Source organism: Zalophus californianus, chromosome 10, assembly GCF_009762305.2.
Source record: "Zalophus californianus isolate mZalCal1 chromosome 10, mZalCal1.pri.v2, whole genome shotgun sequence".
Classification (NCBI taxonomy): domain Eukaryota; kingdom Metazoa; phylum Chordata; class Mammalia; order Carnivora; family Otariidae; genus Zalophus; species Zalophus californianus.
Genome location: NC_045604.1, coordinates 3,543,484 through 3,569,465, shown reverse-complemented (window position 1 = coordinate 3,569,465; position 25,982 = coordinate 3,543,484). Strand labels below are relative to the sequence as shown.

Sequence of the window (25,982 nt, the reverse complement as noted above, 5' to 3'; positions counted from 1 at the left end):
AGGTTCTGGAGATTGGGTGTGGGCACACTTGGGGGGGGGGTCCATGTTTCAGCCTACCACACCAGCCCTGGAATGAGACAACCTAATTCTAGCACAGAAAATGTACTAAAAAATAGTTGTAAAATGAATGGAAAAATAAATCTTTTTCTGGAGCAGAACTCTTTTAGATCATTCTCTCTCAAAATAATAAATATAAATAAATAAAAATAAATAAATAAATAAATAAATAAATAAATAAATAAATAAATAAATAAATATTTTAAAAAAGGGGGCACCTAGGTTGCTCAGTCATTTGAGCGTCCAACTCTTGATTTCGGCTCGGGTCATGATCTCAGGGTTGTGAGATCGAGCCCCATGTGTAGGCTGCTCAGGATTCTCTCTCTCTCTCCCTCTGCCCCGCTCCCCCACTTGCACTCTCTCTAAATAATAATAACAATATTTTTTAAAAAAGAAATCTTTTAGCTCATCTATACTGAATTATTTCACTAACTGTGAGTGGATATTTCCCAAACCAACCCTCCTTCCTCCCATGTTGTCTAGCCTACAGCTCAGTGATGTCCTTGAGCTACTACTTCCTCTTTCCCTGGAGAGAGAATCCCTCAGGCTCCAGCTTGCTAACTCTCCTTCTTTTCTTCATTCACTCAACAAATACTGAGTCCAGATGCTATGGGGCTTACAGTTTTGTAGGAAGTGAAGGAAGAGCATGTCATGGACAAGAAAACAAGAATTGAGATATTAAGACCTGTTCAGCAAGCATTTATCAAATATTCACTGCAGTTAAGATCGCTAAATTATTGAGTACAATCCTCAAGTCTGAGAACTTTTCCCTTGAGGTGGGAGATGAAACAGCAAAGTGAAGGAGCTAAATGATGTCCCACTAATCGATAGTGTACTATTGAACATCTTCAGAAGGTTGTAATCTGGGGTTGGGGGGAGGTGAGCAGTTTGGTCCTCCTGTCTCTCAACATCTTGTTCTTCCTGTTATTTTTCAGGTAGGCAGGTGGACAGAGACGATGGGAAATTTGAGTGGAGGCCACATAGTGGACTTTGTTTTGGTGGGCTTCCCTACCTCTCCACCCTTCCAGTTACTCCTCTTGTCTTCTTCCTCACAATCTACCTGTTGACACTGTTGGAGAACGCACTCATCGTTTCCACAATCTGGCTCACTCCAAGCCTTCACCGCCCGATGTACTTTTTCCCTTGCCCACCTCTCTTTCTTGGAGCTGTGGTACATCAATGTCACAGTTCCCCGTCTTTTGGGAGTATTTCTTACCCAGGACCACCGTAGGGTCTCCTATGTAGGTTGCATGACCCAACTCTACTTCTTCATTGCCCTGGCCTGCACTGAATGTGTCCTGCTCACGGTCATGGCCTATGACCGCTACCTGGCCATCTGTGAGCCCCTCCGTTCTCCTAGTCTCATGCCTTCCAGCCTGGCCACTCGCCTTGCTGCTTCCTCTTGGGGGTAGTGGTTTCTTCAGCTCCATGATAAAGCTTCTTTTCATTTCCCGACTGTCCTACTGTGGACCCAACATCATCAACCACTTTTTCTGTGATATCTCTCCCTTACTCAACCTCACCTGCTCTGACAAGGAGCAAGCAGAACTAGTAGACATCCTCTTGGCCCTGGTGATGATCCTGCTCCCTCTGTTGGCTGTGGTTTCATCATATACCCCCATCATTGGCGCCATCGTGAGGATTCCTACTGCCCAGGGACGTCGCAAAGCCTTCTCCACCTGCGCCTCTCACCTGGCCGTGGTTGTCATCTACTATTCCTCCACCCTCTTCACCTACGCGCGGCCCCGCACCATGTACACCTTCAACCGCAACAAGGTCATCTCTGTGCTCTATACAGTCATCGTACCATTCCTCAGTCCAGCCATCTACTGCCTGAGGAACAGGGAGGTGAAGGATGCTCTCAGAAAGTTGGTCCTGGGCAGATGCCACTATTTGAGGAATGTTCCAGATTGATGTACAGAGGAACCTAGCAGGCAGGAAGGAACGGGGTCTTAAATGTGCCACCTCAAGGGATCATAAAATAGTCTCAAAGGGAACATAAGTATCAATTAGTATGCAGTTTTGTTAAATAGCATCTGGGAATCTCCTGAAACAAACAAAAGTTTATGAATCATTGATCTGGTACAGGGTTTCCAAACTAAGGTTGAGTTAGCTGCATACGAATCTCCCAGGGGTTTGTTTAGATGCAAATTCCCAGAAAAGAAATCTGTAGAGGGTCTGATAGAGTATGTCTAGGTTGAAACTCTGCTGTGCACAATTTCCAACTTCCTAGCAACTCTTGTTTCATAGCCAGTTTGAAATTCCCTGCTTTAGATCAACCCTCTTATTTTATAAATGAGGAAACATAAGAAAAGGGACTTACAGGGGGATATGTCAAAGTGATAAAGGCTTTACTGCAGCAGTTTCAAAGATCCAAATTCTCAAATCCCACTTCCATGAGAAATCACAAAAGTACGATTATTATACCCCAAGAACTGAAACTCATGTCACCTAATCAATACTCTGTACCTCTACACATCTTATACCCACTGCAAGTCAAAGAGGAGGAAAATGTAATGCTGATATTCAGCCATGTGTGCACCAGTGTGAACATGGCTAAATATTCATCTGCATCTCCCTTCCTTGACTCTCAGTGGGATTGACCTAATGAGTGTTGATTCCATAGTATGTAAAATGCAGTAGAAACCTCGTATATAGGTTGGTCTCAGAATCTTCTCCAGCACTATGGGCAGCTTTTGCTTTAATTAGTTGGTACCTGGGTTATACCAGTTGCTAAATATTTTAAGTTTTGCTCCTGAGGCAAATGAGCACAAGAACAGAAAATGCCTTAATAAGAGACAGAATGAAGGAATGAGAGGTAGGATGCAGATACCTATCTCTCAAGTGAGTGAGATGCCTCAGATTCAAAGCCTGAATTATAAACATTCTTTCAAGTTCCTTTGGTTTTTGGAAACTTGTTTAAATTGCTTAGGGTGATTTTGCACACCCTGACTCAGGGTTTTGTTCGGCACGTTTGAACCATATTTAATGTTTCTTTAGTTGTGGATATGTAGAAGAATAAAAAAAGTGGTATTGAACAAATACTCATAAACTTAAATTGTCATAATTGATGTATTTGCTCATTCTGAAGGCTTTGGGGAAAAGAGATGATTGTCTATTAAAGAAAACTACTTGATCAATAATCATTTTAGGTTTTCCAGGATCTAAAATGAAATAACAACAGCAACAAAGAAATCTGACACCTTTAAAAGTGTAAATTGCTTTATTTTCATGAAATGTAAATGTCCTTTTAAGGAAACATCTCTGAGACTGGCGCCATGTACCTTCCTCTCATTATGTTCTCTTTTCCTTTCATAAGAGTTATGGAAGGCATGATGTTTTATGCCAACAATTCTGCTCCTAAAACCAAGAAATCTCACTTTGATCTTAGTTTTACCTCTAACTCCCTGTTACAATGAAAATATTATCAGCTACCTCATATGCTTGCTGCAAATATCAAATAAATAATGTACGTGGGAGTGAAGTGTTAACGTCTTTTCTCTTTGTAGGTAAATTTCACCTTGGATTAACTTACTTTTCTCCTCCCAGCTTTATTGAAATACAGCTGACAAATAAAATTGTAAGGTATTGAAAGTGTATGATGTGACAACTTGATATTCATATGCACTGTGAAAGAATTCACCTTCCGTTGACTTTCTAGCTCCGGACTCTTGGAAGCCTGATAATGTCGCTAAGCAACATTGCTTATGGTACAAATGAGCCCTGATGAGTAAAAGTCGTCTGGACTGGGAGAATAATGAAAGTATTATAAGTAACTGGGGGTAAGTCACAGCTCCAGGTTGCCTTTGTAACTTGGCGTGCCTTTTGCTGCGAGCTCTGGAAACCGTGGACCCCACAGGACAGTTAGAAGAGACAGTGGCTCTTTTGGGACTTGAGAGTTCCAAGTCAAGGCGGACCATGTGCCCCTGTGTGTGAATCTCATGGCCTCACCCCTGCCCTATGGCTCTGAATCCCAGAGATGAGCCCCTGTCTGCTTTCAGCACTCCTTCCACAGGAGAGAAATTCCTGATGCTGCCTGGCTGCATGCTGTGTCTCTGTCCTATATTTCTCTAAGTGAAACTGATGCCAAGTGTGGCCTTTGGTAGGGTGTGAGCTTGGTTATTTGGGGAAGCCTCAGATCTTCTGGCATATAACAGCTAACGCACAGTAACGCTTCAATAAATGCTAAGGCCTGTCTTTATTATCATTTTGTCATAAATCATATGATTATGTGCTTCTAACAGATGTGCCTGTTATACTAGCCACACCTCAAACTCACACTTTTTTTTTTTTTTTTTTTTAGGCACATACTACTGTTTATTCCCCAAATCCCAGACCATTTCTTTTATTTTTTTTTTTTTATTATTATTTTTTTTTTGTTATTAGTTTTTGGTGCAGTGTTCCATGATTCATTGTTTGTTCATAACACCCAGTGCTCCATGCAGAACGTGCCCTCCTCAATACCCATCACCAGGCTAACCCATCCCCCCACCCCCCTCCCCTCTAGAACCCTCAGTTTGTTTTTCAGAGTCCATCATCTCTCATGGTTCGTCTCCCTCTCTGACATACTCCCCTTTTCTTCCTCTCCTGTTATCTTCTTCTTTTTCTTTTTTCTTAAAATATGTTGCGTTATTTGTTTCAGAAGTACAGATCTGTGATTCAACAGTCTTGCACAATTCACAGCGCTCACCATAGCACACACCCTCCCCAATGTCTATCACCCAGCCACCCCATCCCTCCCACCCCCCACCACTCCAGCAACCCTCAGTTTGTTTCCTGAGATTAAGAATTCCTCATATCAGTGAGGTCATGTGATACATGTCTTTCTCTGATTGACTTATTTCACTCAGCATAACACCCTCCAGTTCCAGCCACGTCGTTGCAAATGGCAAGATCTCATTCCTTTTGATGGCTGCATAATAACTCACTCTTATTCAAACAGATTGGAGGACTGAGCGGGTACTCGAGAACATACGTGGAAAGCTAAGCTCGGAGCACCCTTCTTAATTATGTGGAAAGGGTGATAACTTCACTAGAAAACTCAGCATTTCCAATGATCTGATCCAAAAATACTGCAGCACATCATTGGGTTGACTCAGTGAGGTTCACACTCCTTTTAAAGATGATCGGGACGTATGATAACTCTTGATGAGAATATTAACATGGAACACTAATCTCTTCCTAGCCATTTCAGTCTTGGATCTTGTGCTTGATACCAACCTTCTCGGAAGGAGGAGCTACAGAAGGTCGGCTGGGCTTTTTGTATGGTTCTCGCCGTGTCATGGTCTTGCCCATGACAAGGGCTTGCAGCAGGCATAAGCCCTTCTCATTTGCTTTCTGTTACTGATGTAGATGGCTCGTTTTTCTTTGCTATGACAACCCAGTTTTTTCCCAGGCTGAAAACATGCCCAACCCAGGCAATGCATCTGCATCTCTTTGCCATGTGTTTGATTTATCAGCTTTTCTTGTATCTAGGAGTGGTCCTATATGTCATTTTTGTCCAATAACTGGAAGCTGAATTCAGCTGGAGAGGCTTTCCTTTTCAGAGAAAGATGTAGCTGGCACTGGTGCTTCCTCTTTCGTGCTGTTGAACTTGGGTCTGATGCCCGGAGCTCCATCAGCAGTCCACAAGGTAACAAACATGAGGAAGAAGGGTCAGCACACTGAGGCTGGAGCTGCAGAAATAATGAAAATCGTGGGTCTTTGATCTCATGGTGGAGAAGCGGAACCAACACCAGCTAATACCTGTATCCAAGGGTTTGTTTTTTTAAAGATTTGTTTATTTTAGAGAGAGAGAGAGAGCGTGCGCGCGTATGGTGAGTGGGGTGAGGGGCATAGGGAGAGATTGAGAATCCTCAAGCATACTCCCTCCCCGCTGAGCATGGAGCCTGACAGGGGCTTGATCCCAGGACCCTGAGATCATGCCCTGAGGTGAAACCAAGAGTTGGCTGCTTAACTGACTGAGCCATCCAGGGACCCCCCAAGTTTTTTTTTTTATTAAATGATAAAAACTATTTTCCATTTGTTGGAGTCACTGTAATTTGTGTTTTCTTTTATTTTCAACCTTTTATGCCTGATGTAATATACTTATCTACTTTTTGCCTTGCATTCTTTTAGAATTTTTTTTTAAGATTTAATTATTTATTTGTCAGAGAGAGAGAGAGAGAGAGAGAATGGCAGGCAGAGGGAGAAGCAGGCTCCCCACTGAGCAGGGAGCCCGATGTGGGACTCAGTCCCGACTCTGGGATCATGACATGAGCCAAAGGTGGACACTTAATGGACTGAGCCACCCAGGTGTCCCTAGAATTTTTCAAATGATTTTTACTTTTAGGTTTTTTTTTAATTTTTCAAATGAAATATATTTTTCTAAGTTGCCAGATTAAGATCATGACACCTCCCCCCCACACCTCGTATTTTGTCATTCGATGAAGTGTGAGATTTACTGTCTCTTTAAAGTTATAATTCACACGTTAGCCAGAGAGAGGTGGGTTATTTCCCGGACACTACACCTACAATTCCAATAGCTACTACAAGTCAGTTTTATATTCTTTTATTTTGCCACATTTTATTTTATTTCATTTTGTTTTATTTCTTTTTCTTTAGGTTATGAACATGTACTTTTTTTTACCAGAGACGGATAACAGAAAGGGAACAAGGGAGGGGCATGTGTCATTATGATTCTTTAAATAAACTTAATTTATTTTAAAACAGGGACACTATTCATCACAATTAACTAAGAATGTCTTCCATTTAAAAAGAAAACATAAGTTATATGATTTTTATTCATAAAACAGTGCATAGAAAGCACAAAATGTGGTTATCTGCCTCGAAATTTTTATGAGAGGAAATAGAAAATACACAATTTTTAGAAGCGATTATAAAATATAAGGAAAAATGTGAGTTTCCCCAGTAAACTTCGACTTTTACATTTTAAAATTACTCTATTTCTCCTTACCAAAGCTCAATGCATAATGATCCTGAATATGGTTCCAAAGTCAGACATATTACAATATATAAGCTCTGTGCTTTTTCTCACTTAACTCAAAGGTATAGTCTCTGCCTACTTTTTCAATATTATCCTTTAATTAACTGTTTTTTTCTTCTGTAACAGGAAACAATAAAGAGTGAGCTTAGAATTCCTTTTTTTGCTTTAAGCACTCAGAGTTTTAACTACAGCTTTTTCCTTTGTACCAAGGAATAGTGGTAAACAGTTATAACGAGAAAAGATGGCATTTTTTTTGTTGTTGTTAACTTCTGGGTTAATGTTAGCATTGCCTTTTAAAGATGAGGAACATGGTACTTGGAGAGACTTGAGAATTTCTTTGCCTCACAGAGCTAAGAGAGAGCAATGAAAACTCATGTTTTTCTTTTTTTCTTGAATACATTTGACATATAACATTGTGTAAATTGAAAGTGTACAATATGTTACTTTGATACATTTATATATTGTAATATGATTGTCTTTGTAGCGATATTTATCACATTACATAATTATAGTCCCCTATTGTTGTGTATATCTATTATACCAGGCATTGAAAACTATGGCTTATTTGCTATTCATTGCAAGTGTGTACCCTTAAACACGGTGAGTCTTATCTCTTCACCCCCATTCGCTAGTAACCACCATCTTGCCATCTGTTTAGTATGGGTTTGACTTTTTTTTTAAGATTCCACGTATAAGTGGTATCATACATTACTTGTCTTTATCTGACTTATCTCACTTAGCATATGTGCTCAAGGTTCCTCCCTGTTGTCTCAAATGGTGGGATTCCCTCCTTTCTCACAGCCGAATTCTCATGGCACATCTTTTTTCCTAATCACCCACTGATGGGCATTTAGGTTGTTTCCGTAACTTGGCTACTGCTAATGATGCTGTAATGAACAGGGGAGTGTGTAAGTCTCTTTGAGATACATACATATGTTTTTATTTACTGAGTTACTGATGCATGAGGGTTGTGTAGGTGTACAGAGCTGATACTTGTGTGCATAACATCTAAGCATGTTTGGAGTTTGTATATGTGTGTGTACACGTACTTGGGTCCCCAAATAAGAGTGAGTAAATGCCATTCTGATTTTCTGCTGAATGACTTTGGTTATAGCACTATATTCCTCCAGAGCATCTTATGACGTGTGAGACCATTCTCCAGAAAGAGAAAAGGACACACACACACACACACACACACACACACACACACACTTTTCCATCACCTTCCTCTGCCCCAGAGTCTGGGGGGGAAGAAGGCAATGGTCCTCAAGCCTAAGGTCTCTCTTGTGCCATTTAGCTTGTCTGCTCTTCCCTTTGTATTCCCCTGGATCCCCTTGGGCCCTGGAAAGGCCAAGTACTTTCCTGAGGGCTGTGTCTGCTGGGAGGTCCCCTGTGGGTGGGAGGGAGTTGGTGTGTGCTCCTCCAGTAGGTTGGAGGCCGGCAGAGCACAAATAGCTCTTTCTATGCCTTCTTCAAGCTGAGCGGAGACACAACCGGCTTTGCCCAGTGCCTCTTGAGCTTGGGGATATTGAATTCTTCCTCCTGGTCTACATGATCTCTCCTCTTTTCTCAGTTCAAGGTGGTCATTCCTGAGAAGGCTGGCAGAATAGTCCTAAGTTACGTGACCGGGAAAATGGTGGGTTGAAAAAAGACTCTCGGGTGTTTCCAGGGGATGATTGAAAATCAATTTTAGCTCAATCACTGATTCTTAGGAGCTCTCATTTTATTGATATTTAAAAATAGTTGTCTTTTTGAGCTTATTGTGGAAAGTATAGCTACACAGTATAGCTGGGGAGTGAACTTAGTACATATATAGCTTCATTTCGCTTCAACAATATTTCTCTACCACCTTGTATATTAAGCTATAGGAAGAAGTACTGTGTAATATAGGTTGTCATGTCATTTTAAAACTCTGCTGTAATTACCCACTCTAGATGAAATAGGCCTGAGTCTCTACAATTGTCCAGTGATCTGTGCTCCTGAAGATACCTCAGTTTAATGCAACAGCCCACCTTTATGCCTTGCAGAGTGCAGAATCCAGGCGTGCTCTGACAGTCACGAAGAAAGTGGCAGAGAAAATAGAAAGACTGTATGGGAGAACATGAATGGGTATGTGTGCGGGGGGGGGAGGGTGGAACACAGGTATGTGAGTATGTGTGTGTGTTTCTCCCCATTAAACAGGGGCAGGGTCTGGCAAAGCTGATGGTGGTTGCAGTTTTGATGACTTCTAACTCCTTAGAAGATTTCACTTCTCTTCATGCATAGTACCATAAGAGAAAGATGGTAAGATTCATCTCTGGGTCAGCTGGGCACCGTGATGTTTGTCCTGGCTAACTCCTGATTGTGAGGCTCACGTGAAGCAATGTGCCTTCAGATATTGTGAAGTGATCTGCAAATGTGAGGCATCATCTGCCGCAGAGTCAGCACCTCCTGCTCAGGGATCCGCTTGCTGCCGAACTGGTGCTGGAAAAAAGGCTGTCACTCTCTGAGCCTTGCCCTCTTCCTCCTCTGTCTGCCAGACGGACTTGATAAATGACCTTGGAAGCCACTGACAGGACTAAGATGCCTAGTCCTGGAGACCTGAGACCTAGACTCCTTCCTACATTTACATTGCATGGGACTATTGGCAAAGCATACTATATATACACACGTTATATATATGGAGAGTTTCAAGGCTCAAATGTGATCATACTGTACTTTCAATTCTTTTCCTGTTTCATTTGACTTCATTTGACTTTTCCTCTTTTATTGGACTACTGGAAGACAAAGCTAATCCCATGCCTAAATGATGAAACTGCTCAGTCAGATGTTTTTGGTATAATTCTGTGTACTTCCCTCTCTTCCCTTTATTTTTTCCTACCCTCATCTTGTGCTCATTTCCCCGGCAGTACTGCCTCTGAGTCTTACATTCCTGTGGGAAGTACAGGAAAGAACGCAGAGCTCCTGTGAGAACATCCCCCACTGCATGTGCAAAGTCTTAGTCTTAAATTCCACGGGCTGCCTTCATTTCCGGCTTCAGGACTGAGGCATCGCCTCTGAGAATGACATGCCTGTTGCTAAAGTCCTGACAATACGTTGCATTGTCCCATTTCCTGGGGGGCCCTGGGAAGGGTTCCAAGAAGAAAGGACTTCTGGGTATAACGTCCTCCCTACCCATTTGCCGGGACAGAGGTGTGCTGAGGAAAAGCCTGGCTCGAGGGTGGGCCTAAGCTATTCATAGGTTTCAGGCTGGTGGGACCTTCAGATTCAGAGAAGAGTAGAAAGCAGCTGAGGGAGCTCGGGGTCCACAAACCTTGCCTTGTTTGTGGGCTCCACCGTCCCCACACTGCCTCATAATCCTAGGCCACAGCAGGCAGGGGCTGTTTTGTGTTGTGCGTGTGTGTGTGTGTGTGTGTGTGTGTGTGTGTGTGAATTAAAGGCTGAGTGCCAACAGAAAACAAACTTGTTTGTTGAATTTGCACTATTAGACATTTTTGTTTGTTTGTTTATCTGTGTCTGTTTTTCTCTCTAACATGGGTCACTAAGAGGTGGTTCTTCTATCTTTCTTTAGGGTCCTAAAGTGAGGTCAGAGTAGCAAGAGGGAAGTGGATGGGGTGGGCAGCCATTTTCCAGGTCAGGAAAAATAGACAGCCTTCCGCAGCTGTGCCTCACACGTCCTGCACACAAGCAGGGTTGTTGAGAAGTAGAGAACAAGAGAGACCGGCTCTGGAGAAGCACAGGAGAGAGGAATGAGCCGCAGGACCCAGAGAAAGTCTGGGAGGTGGGAGCTTGGAGGTTCAGATTCGGAGTGATTCTCAGCCCACCTGGACGGAGACTGCACCCGGGGGGGGGGGGGGATACAGGAGGCTCACTGACAGCAGAAGGCATCGGGGTTCTCCATCTTTCCTGATACTATTTTCAAGTGACTTGTGTGTCCTTTAATCTAATACCCCCGGAAAGGTCCCACAGTCTCCTCCTCTTTCATTAAAAATGGCTGTGGTTTCCACCATGTAGATCTGCGTTGATTTTTTGGCAGGTTGATGGGAGAATTAGCAGTGCATCCTGGAAAGATCACAGCAAATGTCTATAGGAATTTAATTAAAATCCTAAAGCTCATTAGATGTTTACAGATGTCATGAAATTATACTATATCCACCCTGAAAATAAAAGAACTAGTATTCTGAAAATGAAGTCCCATGCTCACCTAGCTGGAGTGACACAAAAGTGGGATTTGATTTACTTTTTCCCAACTCCTAATTGAGTACTCCTTACAATGGATTGGATGAAAGAAAACATTGCTTTTTAAGTTACCTATTTGATTCTGTTCTCCAAGAAGCTGGTGAATATATGTATCAAATTTGCTATTAAACCTGTGTTTTTGCTCCAATATTGTTTCATTTAAGATTTACAACTTTGTTATATAAGAAACAAAACGAAACAGGAGCAATGTTTCTTTACAGGTAAGTGGGGCCATAAGACTTCTCCAGAGTCATACAAATTATGTCACTCGAGTCTCCTGCCTCCTTTCCATATGCAGTAGATTGGATTTCTTGCTTACGGTGAAGGGGTGATATGAAGGCCATCCTCTTATGCCCAGCAGACATATATCAGAGAGGCATAGAAATAACTGGGGGTCAGAAGTTTCCAACTTCACTTCTGTGGGATCTTGGATGAGTTATGTCTCTTGGCTTAATTTGAAAAAAAAAAATATAAGCTCCCTGAAGTACATCTTTTGCCCACAAGTTTTGGTTCTGATCATCACTTAGGAAGAAGTAAAGGTGTGAAGGCAGGAAAACTTCTATTACGATGACTCTGCCGGGGGCAGGCTCTATCAATGTTAGGAACCATAGGCTGGTACTCAGGACATGGAAAAAACCGATTTTGTCTGTGTCCCCAGCCGGTTACGATCACCAAGATTCTGTAAGTAGATAACCGTGCAGCGACCATACATTTCGTTCTCCTGGGATTTCCAACATGGCCAGCCTTCCAGTGGTTGCTCTTCCTTGTGCTCCTGGCAGCGTACCTGCTGACCCTGCTGAAGAACGCTCTCATCATCCTGGCCATTTGCAGTGATGGGCAGTTGCACAAGCCCATGTACTTCTTCCTGAGCAATCTTTCCTTCCTGGAGATGTGGTATGTCACAGTCATCAGCCCCAAGATGCTGATAGAGTTCCTCAGCCACGATGAGACCATCTCCTTCAACGGCTGCATGACTCAACTTTACTTCTTTGTGACTTTTGTCTGCACAGAGTACATCCTCCTTGCTGTCATGGCCTTCGACTGGCATGTAGCCATCTGTAATCCACTGCGGTACCCAGTTATCATGACCAACCAGCTGTGTGGTACATTGGCTGGGGGATGCTGGTTCTGTGGGCTTGTGACTGCCATGATTAAGATGGTTTTCACAGCTCGACTCTACTACTGTGGCACGCCCCACATCAGTCACTACTTTTGTGATATTTCTCTGCTTCTCAGTGTCTCCTGTGAGGACTCCTCACAGGCTGAGCTAGTAGACTTCCTCTTGGCCCTCATGGTCATTGCCGTCCCCCTTTGTGTAGTGGTGGCATCTTATGCCACCATTCTCAACACCATCCTCAGGATCCCTTCTGCCCAGGGCCGCCAAAAGGCGTTTCCCTCCTGTGCCTCTCACCTGACAGTTGTAATCCTTTTCTATTCCATGACCCTTTTCACGTATGCCCGCCCCAAGCTCATGTACGCCTATGATTCCGAGAAAGCAGTATCTGTGCTCTACGCTGTCATTGTCCCCCTCCTCAACCCTACCATGTACTGTCTGAGCAACCGTGAAGTGAGGGCAGCCCTTAAGCAGAGCATATTTTGCAAAGGACGTGGGCCCAGGGAAGACATGGCTTTGAGTAATTAAAAACTTATAGAACCCCTTCAGGCCTGCGTCAGGAGATGATGGCTCCACAGCCCACACCCCACACTCTGCCCCTTGCGTATCTATGAGCCTCCAGTACTTCAACACCGATGCCCTGTGTGTGCATGTGCATGCGTGAACACGGCTAAGAGCCGTACCCCAAGAGGTAGGCCTCTTCTAGCTCAGCAGACAAGTTTTAAACTTTTTCCAAAAATTATTTGAAACGAGGACAGATTTTGCTCTTCCACTAAAATACAAAGCCCATGAGAGCACAGATTTGTGTCTGTCTACTTTACTAATGTATCATCTGTGCATGCAGCTGTGTCCGTCACATAGTAGGTGCTTAATACGTGTTTGTTGAAAGGATAATTGGATAACTACACGTTTGAGCACAGAAGATGAAGATGGGAATTGCAAATACATTTTGACATTTGGGTGCTTCCAGTTCCCCCCTCCCTCCCTTCTGATTCTTTCTGTTCTACCTCTTTTTCTTCTTCCCTTCTGACTCTGTTCCATCTTCCGTCTTGCAGACTTGGAGATTTGCTCGCTCTCTCCCTGCCTCCCTCCTCCCCTCCCCACTTCCTCTCAGTGTCTCAGAGACACTGCCATGTGTTCATCCAAATAAAGTTATGATCTTGTCTTAATTGACTCATTTGTGGATTCAAAAGTCCAAAGCCAATGAGTGGCCCAAGCTCTGTGAAAACCTTAGTAAAAGTTTAGAATGCATATCATGTGTTTTCAAAATGTGAAGCACGAAAAAAGAAGATTTTCTGTATTTGCTTACCATAGATTTTATTAGCAATTACTTTTCACTTCTTATGTTGCAGTTAGCCTGTTTAAAATCAGCTTTGTAAAGTATAATTCCATTCAATAAATTTCACCTCTTTAGAAGTTTACTGAATTTTGGAAAAGCATACAGTTGTCAAACAACAACAATCACTACATAGAACATTTCCATCATCCCCAAAAGTTTCTTTGTGCTTTTTTCCATTAAACTTCTTACTCATACCCCTGGACCTAGCCCCCACCCCCCCAGCAACTGATAGGCTTTTTGTCACTTTAGCTTTGCCTGTTCTAGAAATTTATATAAATGGAATCATACAATCTGTAGTCTTTTGTGTCAGGCTCACTTACCATAATGCCTTTAAGGTTCTTAAATTTTTTTTAAATTGAAGTATAATTAACATACCGTGTTATGTCAGTTTCAGGTGTACAATATCATCATTCAACAATTCTATACATTTCTCAGTGCTCGTCATGATAAGTGGGCTCTTCATTCCCTTTATTTGTGTCCTCCAGCCCCCACCCCCTCCTCCCTTCTGGCACCCACCAGTTTGTTCTCTGTATTTAAGAGTCTGTTTTTCTTGTCTCTTTTTGTTGGTTGGTTGGTTGGTTTTATTTTTTAAGTTCCACCTACAAGTGAAATCATGTGGTATCTGTCTCTCTCTGTCTGGATTATTTCATGTAGCAGTGTACCCTCTAGGTCCAGCCACGCTGTTGCCAGCCCCACCCACCAACAAAAGCCCCTCAGGGCAGTCCAGGGAGCGTGCCCTGCCATCCATGAGACTGCAGCCCTGTGGAGGAACTGAGGAAAGGCATCTGGTCCCACTGCTGACACCTCCCAGCTACAAGCCCGCAGATGCCTTGAAGATCCTTCCATGCTGTTTGTTGCGTGTATGCGTTACCTGGAATTGCTGAGTGCTATTCCACTGGACGGACAGAGCACAGTTTGTTTTCCTATATGCCAGTTGATGGACATTTAGGCTGTTTCTAGTTTGGAGCTGTTATCAATAAAGCTACTGTGCATGTTTAAAATAAGTTTCGTTCTGGCTGTAGGCTTCAATTTCTCTGCAGGAGATGAGGGTTGTTATGGTATTGTTACCACATAGTAGGATAAATTTCTGCCTAAGTTTATAAAAATAGTTGTCAAATTTCCCAGAGTAGCCCAAACTACTCCACATTCCTACAAGCAATGCATGAGAACTCCAGTTGTTTACAACCTCCTTGATGGTTAGTAATGTCAAACTTCCCCTGTGGTCATCTGAGAGGGTAGACGATGGTCTCGCATGGGCCGGAACTTGCATTGCCCTGATGTTGAGCACCTTTTCATTTTCTTATTTGCAATTTTGAAAACTTCTTTGTGCAAGTGTCTGATCAAATACTTTCCCCAATTTTTAAACTAGGTTTTGTGGGGTTTTTTTGTCTTGTTATTATATATAACCTTTAAGAACACTTCTTATACTCTGATGCAATTATTTGTTGGATATATGTCTTGCTAATACATTCTCCCACTTGGTGGCTGACCTTTCATTTTCTTAAGAGGGTGTTTTGAAGAGCCATTTATCTTTTCATAGTTTTCGAGGCTTGAAGTCCCAGATCCAGATCCCTGCTAATTCAGTTCCTGATGAGGACTCGTCCTGGCTTGCAGATGGGCTCCTTCCCCTTGTGTGCTCACATGGCGGAGAGAGAACATAACCACCTTCAGCCTTGCTGACCTGCATAAAGGCCAGATCTCCAAATACAGTCACGTTGGGGGCTGAGGCTTCAATGCAGGAGTTTGAGGGACCACAAACATTCAGTCCATAAGAAAGAGTGTGTAGGATTGATACCTCTTTCCCCTTAAATATTTGGTTAAAATTCACCACTGAACTAATCTGGACATTTATTTGTAAAAAGTTTTTAACTATAAAACCTATGTTTTTAAAAGCTAAGAATGTTCAGGTTATTGGTTTATTTTTGAGTGAGCTTTGAAACTTTTCTTTTTTTCCAAAAGCCCACCAGTGGCAAGTTTAATTTTTATACATCCTTTTGTTTTATTTATTTATTTTTTAAATTTTATTTTATTATGTTATGCTAGTCACCATACAATACATCATTAGTTTTTGATGTAGTGATCCACGATCCATTGTTTTCATATAACACCCAGTGCTCCATGCAGTACGTGCCCTCCTTAATACCCATCACCGGACTAACCCATCCCCCCACCCCCCTCCCCTCTAGAACCCTCAGATTGTTTCTCAGAGTCCATCATCTCTCATGGTTCATCTCCCCCTCTCATTCCCCCCCTTCATTTTTCCCTTCCTTCTCCTAATGTCCTCCCTGCTATTCTTTATGTTCCATAAATAAGTGAAACCATACGATCATTGACTTTCTCTGCTTGACTTAGTTCACTTAGCATCATCTCCTCCAGTCCCATCCATGTGGATGTAAAAGTTGGGTATTCATCCTTTCTGATGGCTGAGTAATATTCCACTGTATATATGGACCACATCTTCTTTATCCATTCATCTCTTGAAGGGCATCTCGGCTCTTTCCACAGTTGGGCTATTGCGGACATTGCTGCTGTGAACATTGGGGTGCATATGGCCCTTTTATTCACTACATCTGTGTCTTTGGGGTAAATAGCCAGGAATGCAATTGCTGGGTCATAGGGTAGCTCTATTTTTAATTTTCTGAGGCACCTCCACACTGTTTTCCAAAGTGGCTGGACCAACTTGCATTCCCACCAACAGTGTAAGAGGGTTCCCCTTTCTCCACAACCTCTCCAACATTTGTTGTTTCTTGCCTTGTCCGTTTTTGCCGTTCTAACTGGTGTAAGGTGGTATCTCAATGTGGTTTTGATTTGAATTTCCCTGATGGCTAATGATGATGAACATTTTTTCATGTATCTTTTAGCCATTTGTATGTCTTCTTTGGAGAAGTGTCTGTTCATGTCTTCTGCCCTTTTTTGACTGGATTATTTGTTTTTTGGGTGTTGAGTTTGAGAAGTTCTTTATAGATCTTGGATACCAGCCCTTTATCTGTAGTGTCATTTACAAATATCTTCTTCCACTCTGTGTGTTGCTTCTTTGTTTTGTTGACTGTTTCCTTTGCTGTGCAGAAACTTTTTATCTTGATGAAGTCCCAAAAGTTCATTTTTGCTTTCACTAGGCTTTGGAGGTGTATCTTGAAAGAAGTTGCTGTGGGCGATGTCAAAGAGGTTACTGCCTATGTTCTCCTCTAGGATTCTGATGGATTTCTCTCTCACATTGAGGTCTTTCATCCATTTTGAGTTTATCTTTGTGTATGGCGTTAGAGAATGGTCGAGTTTCATTCTTCTGCATGTGGCTGTCCAATTTTCCCAGCACCATTTATTGAAGAGACTCTTTTTTCCATTACATATTTTTTCCTGCTTTGTCGAAGATCATTTGACCATAGAGTTGAGGGTCCATATCTGGCTCTCTATTCTGTTCCATTGGTCTGTATGTCTGTTTTTGTGCCAGTACCATGCTGTCTTGGTGATCACAGCTTTGTAATATAGCTTGGAATCAGGCAACGTGATGCCCCCAACTTTGTTTTTCTTTTTCAACATTTCCTTGGCGATTCGGGGTCTTTTCTGATTCCAAACAAATTTTAGGATTGTTTGTTCCAGCACTTTAAAAAATGTCTTTGGAATTTTGATCAGGATGGCACTGAAGATACAGATTGCTCTGGGTAGCATAGACATTTTAACAATGTTTATTCTTCCGATCCATGAGCATGGAATGTTTTGAAACTTTGTCTTTCAAGTAATATACCATTTAATTTGTGAAATTTATCAGCATAAAGTTGTCCATGATATTTCTTTAAATGTCTACAGTATATGTAAGAAAGCTCTTGCTTATTATTGATTATTTGTGTCTTCTCTGTTTTATCTTAATCAGTCTCCCTAGAGATTTATCAGTTTCATTGATTCTTTTTCAATAAAATTGCTTTGATTTTATTGATCTTCTCTTTATTATTTTATCATGTGAAAAACATATATAATATCCTCTCTTCTGCTTGACTTACTGTAATTTGTTCTTTTTCCTTGTTTCTTTTTTCTTCTTTTAAAAAATATTTTATTCATTTATTTGACAGAGAGAAGGACAGACAAAGAACATAAGCAGGGGGAGCAGCAGAGGGAGAGGCAGGGTCCCCACTGAGCCCCGATGTGGGGATCGATCCCTAGGACCATGACATGACCCAAGCTAAGGGCAGATGCTTAACTGACTGAGTAATCCAGGCACCCCCTTTTTCCTTGTTTCTTAAGACCGAAGTTTAGCCTATAGATTTGGGTCTCTTCTTTTGTATTATAAGCATTTAATGCTATAAATTTCCCCCTAAACCGTGCTCTAGCTTCCCCCAAATAAATTTTGGTATGTCATATTTTCATTTTATTCAGTTTAAAATAATTCTACTTTCTTTTGTGATTTTCCTCCCTTTGGCCTATCAGCTTTTAGAAGTGTGTAATTTAAATGTTAATAATCTGGTTTGGTATATTCTAGATATCTCTGTTCGTGTTTTTTAGCTTTTACTTAATTGTAATCAGAAAACATATCCTTACATATTAATCATATCTTACAAAATATTCTGAGACTTGTTTATGGCCATGCATGTGGTCTATGTTGGTAAGTATTCCTTGCACAGTTGAAAAGAATATGTATTCTGTTTTGGGGTGGGACAATCAATAAATATCAGTTAGGTCATATTGGTTAACACTACTGTTAAAATCTTCTGCATTTTTATTTTATCCTTATATATTATATTACATTGATTATATTATATCCTTATATATTTTATAGCTACCAATATAGTATATCGTTGTCCTTTTACATCCCTATTTGAGGTACCCTTGTTCTTTCAGTTACTGAGACTAAAGTGTTGAACTCCTCAACTGTAACTGTGGACTCGTCTATTTCTCATCAGTTTTTATCAGTGTTTTACTTAATGAATTTTCAATTTTTGTGATTATATGCATATACATGTGGGATTTTTATGTTCTTTGCTGAATTGAACACTTTACTAATTTGAAATTACACCCTTTATCTCAAGGAATGTCCCTTGTTCTAAAATTAACTTTAGCTGATGTTAATATAATCACTACAGCTTGTGCTTCATTTGGGGGTCATGGTATATATTTTTCCTGTCTTTTTATCTTCAACCTACCTGTGGTTCATAATTAAAGTAGGCACCTTAGAGACTGTATGTTAAGTAGATATGTTTTTATCCAATTGGATAATCTCTGGTCTTAAATTTTTATCCCATTTTTACTGCCTTTTTAAAATAATTGAGTAGATTCCATTTTGAGCAATTCCATTTTATCTCACTTTTGGCTTTACAGGTATTTGTTTTAGGGCAACTTTCTGTGCTGATGGAAGCATTATATGTCCATGCTATCTATTCTCTTGGGGCCCTTATGCCATCTGTTGTCCAATGTCTGAAAATTGCTCTTTTGTGTACTTTTTCCCAACATTTAATTTTTTAAGGTGGGGATTCAACATTTAATTTTTTAAGGTGGGGATCCAATGTCTGAAAATTGCTCTTTTGTGTACTTTTTCCCAACATTTAAGGTGCGGATTCAACTCTATTAACCCATCTTGGTAGAAGCAAGAGTTGTTACCTTATTGATATTCATTAAGTTACTCGAGGCAACTTAATAAATATATAAACCTAATAAATATATGTATATAATAAATAAAATATAAATATATAATAAATATAATAAAATATTATTTATTATTAAATATTATTAAATAATATACTATAGATATTATAAACATATTATTTAACAGAGTAAATATTAATTATTACTATATTTATAGTATTTATATTTAATATAAATATATTATTATATGTATGCATTAATAAAAATATGTTCCATATAATTAATAATTATATAAAATAATACATGATAATAATTTATATGTTATATTATAAATATATTATTTATATAATGCATATAATTAATATATCAATATGCAAATGTATATTAATTTAATAAATATAAAATTGATAATTCATAAAAATAATATAGATATATTAGTAATAAAATTTTATTATTTTTAGTATTAAATAATATATTTATTTATAGTATTATGTAATAATTTATATAATTAAATAATAATTATTATTTTTAAGTATATATGGTATATATAAATTAAATAAAAATAAATAATAAATAATAATTATTTACTTATAGTATTAAATAAGATATAATAATAAATATAAATTTAATATTAAATATAAATATAATATATTTAATATATAAATATCATTAATATGAATATTTTAAATAATACTATAAATAATAATAACATTTGAGGACGTTGGTATATATATATAGACACACATATATTTTAATTTAAAAATGTGTAGGAAGGGGAGCTAAAGGAAAGAAAAGGAGCATCACTTACAATGTATATAAAGATAAGTATCAGTATCTTTTATTTAATGAAATAGAACCACTACACTTGTCTGTGTGAGGAGTTTGATGGAGTAAGTGCGGGTTTACTATTTTGAAAACAGGAGTGCTGTTTCTTTTACCTTTGTATCTCCCCCCACATGGCAGGTGCTTAGTAAATATTTGAAGAAAGAGTAAATCATGGATGGAGTTTGAAAACTGGTTTACTAGTTTATTGCCCTGATATCAGACAGTTTTTTCCTCCCCTCATTTTCTAGTATCTATCCTCAGGCTGCTTTTCCTGGCTGAATACTTCACGAATCAAGGGGAAATAAAAAAGTCTTTCTCTGGGATCGGTTGTCTGAGTTCCTTCGAGCCACTCCAGCTTCTCTTTACATCAGCATTTGGGAGGGTGTGTGTGCTTTGGCATAACTATGCTGAAAGCATCCAATCTGAAAAAACACAGACACTCTCCTATTTTGTGTCTATTCACATAATGTAGGATCATCAATCCCTGTTGTCCAGGATTCGGGAAAAGCCCTGATTACATAGAGGGGGATTCAGGAAGCACCAATAAATAGCGAATAGACCAAATGCAGGGCATATGAAAAGGAAGCATATTTGAGAACACGGAAGGGGATGCCTTGTGCATAACAGGAATGGAAAAAGTTATTGGAATAATTGTGGGGCAAGTACTTTTGTAAAGTCGGTGACGAGAGGAACAGGGCATCTCAGTCTGCTACCTGGTGTTTTCCCCTAAAGAATGATGCAGTATCCCAGAGTGGCCCTGTGTTTGGAAGGACTGAGGGAGAGGGCTGTGGAGAGGAGCAGTTAATTATGTTTTAGGTAGAAGTGAGCATATGTGCAACAGCTTCTGCAAAGAATAGGCTGATATTTTTTTAGAAAAAATGTAAAAATTTTACGTTTGAAGATGTTGATTATCAGCTTATTGTAATAATCTGATTTATTACATAATTTTCTCCAGCAGCATTTAACTTCAAAGGGAATGATGGAGAAGTTAAATCACTGTGTTTTAAGGTTGAGATGTTGCCACACAACACCTATCTCTTCTTTTATCATATAAATAAACATTTAAAAAAGGACAAGTGAAACTGGGAGGAGAGTAATCAGGTGGGCTGGTTTGAAGTTCTAACTGTCGAGTCAGGAAAAATAGAGTGGTGAGCAAGGAGAGTCTTGTAGGGGAGAGACTGTCTTCTCTGGATCATCTCTGGACCTGGAAACCCTACACTCTGCACCTTTTCTGCCCACTTTATCTCATCACAGTAGGGTTTTGTTAAAAGGAAGAAGAAAGGGAAGTCCTGAGCAATAAAACATACAACATGAGCTTTAAGAGCAGTTACAAACAGCGTAATAGTTATGGCGTATCATTGCCACCACAGTCACTTGTAAGGGGTATGAGGTGGGGAAGTGAGGGACTGGACAGGGAGAAAACTGTGGCACCGGTCTCTGTGACAACAGATGGGACTTTTCAAGTGCCTCAAGAGATTTCCTGATCGCACTTCAGAAAGCCATGCCCGGTTTCCCTCAGGTTCCTGCTTCCGCCCTCTGACTACTAGACTGCCCAAGCCCTGTGGCAGCCCAGGGGATCCCTACCGTGTCATAACTCATCTCGTCTTCTTGCCCACCCATATGACATCCTTTCCCAGAGTGCACTTTGTAAAAGGGAGGAGCTATTTCTTTTTAGAACTCACAGATGCTGGGGAAGGGCATGTACTCTGTGATTTCCCTGGAGCAGAGGTCAAGTGCGAGTGCCCTTAAATGGAACTTCTGGAGATGGACAAAGTGACTCAGTTTTGTGGAGCACCCAAGATGAAGGGGGAAAACCTCTGAGCATGTGCACCATCATAATGGGCACTTGGTAGGCATGTGTATCTAGCGCAGTGTTCTTGGCCATTGAGCATAAATCAGTACTGGAATCCATGTAGCCCCTGTTAATTGTGCTTCTACACAATACATGCACCCCTTAGCCTCCAATTCTAGAAGAAGGAACAGAATGCAATTATAAGAGAGATAACCAGTAGGCTCGAGGTTATAAGTGAAGTATGAAAAGAATTGGATATTCTGGCCTCAAGTCAAAGGCAGAGATTTAAGGGGAAAAATACCAAATATGAAATGCCTTAAAGAATAATATATAAAATCCTTTAGTCTAAGGGACATAGGAGTCAGGGAAGAGCACATATGTGACAGAAGTTACCAGGAAAGGTGAGGGAAAAAAAAATCTAAGCTGTATTAACATAAAACTGACTTGCAGCACAAGGCAGATGACTATCCTGTCACCTGGAATGTTGCACCCATTTCCTGGTGACCCATTTGAAGAATACTATTAAGAAAATGGGAAATATCTTGAAGATAATCCAGAGAATGAAGACCAGGATTTTGAGGGGTCTGTGGACTCTGAGGTATCATGAAGGTCAAAGGAGTCATCAGCTGAGTTAAAGGTCCTGCAAAGGAAAATGCATTATCCTCTTCAAATGTTTGAGTTGCTGCTGCATAAGTGAAATATTAGATATAAGATATGCATCTCCAGAGATAGTAACTAGGGCCAAGGAGGAAGGGCCATAAAGGTGGGACTTGATAACTTAGGGATGTTTAATAATGTCTGGCCGCCTAGCTTGCAATCCGTCAGAGCCTGGGACACTGCAGGTGGGACTCCATAATGAGAGTGCGATTGGAAGGGACAGCCTTGGATCCTTTCCAATGTGGATAGCTCATGGTTATAGTAATAATTTTCAGTTAGATTTATTCCATTTTACCCACGGTTTTTGTGAGTGGCCCTTCTAAGATTTTTCCAAATCACGGAGAAGTTGTGATGGCTGACCCTTCTAAATTGAATTGCCTTTCACAATGTGCTACCTATCCTTCCTGGAAGAGAATAAAATCATTCTTATGTACTCAGAGTACACCTGTTTCCAGTTCTGAAAAATCAAAATACTTACTTGTGCAAGTTTAAAGGTATTTGAGACTTGCATCTGATTAACAATCAACCCAAATGCACGGCTGCACTCCACGATGCCTGTCAAAATAATACCCTGGGGAAGCTTGCACTGTGAGGCTATACCATGCTATGGAAATGGAAGTTGACAGTATTATCGACTTTATAATTATTGCTACATCCTCAGAAAGGAGGTTTTCATGGACACAAAGTATTCTCATCACAGAGCTTTAGGATAAAATCTTCCTCTGGCAATCGCTTTCCGTATGGACGTCTGGACATCTTTGTTCCTGAGGCTATACACCATTGGGTTCAACAATGGAGTCACAGCTGTGTAGGTCACTGTCACAAGACTGTCTTTGTTAGATGAGAACTTGGCTGAGGGCCGCAGGTAGACAGAGGAAGCACAGCCATAGTGGACAATGACCACAGTGAGGTGGGAGGCACAGGTGGAGAAGGCTTTCCGCTTGCCCTCAGTGGATGGGATCTTCAGGATGGTGTGGACAATGAAGCCATAAGATATGCAGATGAAAGTCAGGGGGGCCATGAGGGCTAGAACTCCACCAATGAAGATGACCAGCTCTTTGATGTAGGTTTCAGGACAAGCAAGCTGGATAACTGGTGAGATGTCACAGAAGTAGTAGTTGATTTTATTGGGACCACAGAAAGGGAGTTCAAAGACTAACAGGGAGCCTATCAGTGAGAACAAAAAGCCAATCAGAGCACAGGTGGCCACCAGGTGTCCACATACCGGCCAGCTCATTAGGACAGGGTACCGAAGTGGATGACAGACAGCAGCAGAGCGGTCATAACCCACGACCCCCAGCAGCCTGCATTTAGTGACAGCAAAACCAAGGAAGAAAAACATCTGAGTGGCACAGTTAATAAATGAGATTGTTCTGAGCAGAGACAACAGATTTATGAGGATCTTGGGCAGGATGACAAAGGTACAGCATGTCTCAGAGATGGAGAGGATCCCCAGGAAGAAGTACATAGGTACATGGAGGCTGCGATCCAGGCGTGTGACAGTGACAGTGGTGATGTTCCCACTCAGAATAATCAGATACAGGCACAGAAATACAACAAAGAGGTTGAGCTGGATTTCTCCAAGGTTAGAGAACCCCAGCAACAAGAACTCTGTGACAGAGAAGTTAGCCTGGTTGACTTGGTCCCCAAGACTGACCTACAGAGAACAGGAATGAAGGAACAGACTGTTTATTTACCCTGAAAGGGGCAGGTGGTTCATCCCGCTATGACTGAGGAACAACGAATAGAAGGGGGAGGCAGATACTGGCAGGGAATGCCCTGTCGATCATGTCGATTTATGGAGCTGTTTCAAAACTCAGAGTACACCTGTCTCCAGCGACATTTCTGCATCTCTTACAGCGTGTAGGTCTAGGTAATTTTTTCACACTGCTTGTTTTGAATAACAATTAGGGAATGGAAATGCCTGAAGATTTCCTGTGTGACAATCCATCTCTGCCATTTTTCATCTGTGTAGCCCTCTGTGCCTCTGTGTTCCCATCTGTAACATAAAGATGCTAAAAGCACCTCTCTCCCCGGTTCTTTATGGAAATTAAAGCACTTACCACAACGCAAGCCCACTGTAGACTGTTAGTAGATGTCAGCTTCTGCTACCCATGTTGTTTAATCTTCCGGAAGTGGTGGCTAGCTCTTCTGATGTTTCCTATTGGATGTGATTTAAGTGTATTTCCACCTAAGATTTTCTTTTGAACCCTATAGTTTTATTTTTTCAAAACTACTGAACCAGCATTCAAACCCAACTCCTATTTGTGCATATTTTTAGTAATAATAATAATATGTTGATGTTAGTTTATCTTTTGATCAAATCCCACAACCTGTTTGACCCACTGGAGAGAGGGGAGTTGGAAGGAGCCTTAGTGCACTAAAGTAGCTCTAGAATGATCTCGGGTTCTCACAGTCAGGCTGATCATTGCTTTTATCACATGCACACCACTCTGCCAGGAAGAGCAACCTGATTTAGAGTTCTGCTATAGTTGTAGTTTTAAGCCTTGGACAGAAATCCATCCAAACCATCAGACCTTTCCTCAGTATGAGCCATTATATCTCTGCACATTTTCCCTGGATATCCAACAGAGCTTACCACTGTGTTGGACACACCCGATCTTGAGGGGTTCAGCTCCTGCGATTTTTCTCCACTAAAGGATGGGCAGATCCTTTCCCCTCAATTCAATTAAAATCAAATGGAACACTACATCAAAAATTAATGATGTAATGTACGGTGATTAATATAACATAATAAAAAAATAGTTAAAAAAATAAAATAAAATGTGAATTTAATAAAGTAATAAACGATCATCCCAAACAACCAAATAATTGAGGAAAATAAAAACACAGTGTGGGTTACAAAATGAAATTCCTTAGCTAATGTAACTCAATTCAAGAGACCAACTGCCTGCTGATCCCACACCTTGGGGTGCAGTTCTTTCATCCACACCAGCTCTGACTGCTTTCACTTTCAGTTCCCTTGCTTTTAAGAGAAGACTGGAGGCAGAAGTATCAGTTTTATTTTCCTATCTATGACTCTGGCTCTTCACAATCCTCTCTGCGTCTCTTGACGGCTAAGGAAAGCACAGCACAGGGCTCTTCCCGGAGGAGTATCACTCATTTACCTCCTCAGATCCCATCTCTAAGGCTTATGCCGTAGATTCTTGGTCCACACAGTATCTGGACAATGAGGTCTGAAGACAGCGGAAGGCCTGTGAGGGGAAACATCTCAGTGAGACACTCCTTTTAACCTTTTGTCCCCTTTTACACTTTCCTTGTATATCATTGTCACCACAGAATAGTTGCATGTGACATTGGACAATGGAGGTTGAATGAACGAAATGTAGAAAGTTCACTCTTGACAGGGAGTCCTAGGTATTTGCCCTTTCTTTTTCAGTTATCCAGGGAAGACTTCCTTAAG

General features: G+C 40.8%; 3 protein-coding genes across 3 annotated transcripts; 2 read left to right on the top strand and 1 right to left on the bottom strand.

The window, feature by feature from the left end:
* Positions 1–1,013: 1,013 nt before the first annotated feature.
* Positions 1,014–1,971, top strand: LOC113933350 (olfactory receptor 6P1). The gene is given in 4 exon segments (XM_027613346.2): positions 1,014–1,092; positions 1,095–1,198; positions 1,200–1,463; positions 1,465–1,971. Coding segments are annotated over 4 exon segments (954 nt in total).
* Positions 1,972–11,855: 9,884 nt separating this feature from the next.
* LOC113932670 (olfactory receptor 6Y1) lies at positions 11,856–12,902 on the top strand. Its single transcript, XM_027611956.1, is given in 1 exon segment — positions 11,856–12,902. A coding segment is annotated over 1 exon segment (1,047 nt).
* A 10,350-nt stretch (positions 12,903–23,252) lies between these two features.
* On the bottom strand, positions 23,253–25,701 carry LOC113932671 (olfactory receptor 10R2-like). The gene is made up of 2 exons (XM_027611958.1): positions 25,687–25,701; positions 23,253–24,215 (listed from the first exon to the last, which is right to left on the bottom strand). The coding sequence occupies exons 1-2, from the start codon at positions 25,699–25,701 to the stop codon at positions 23,253–23,255; spliced, it is 978 nt and encodes a 325-aa protein (XP_027467759.1).
* Positions 25,702–25,982: the final 281 nt, after the last annotated feature.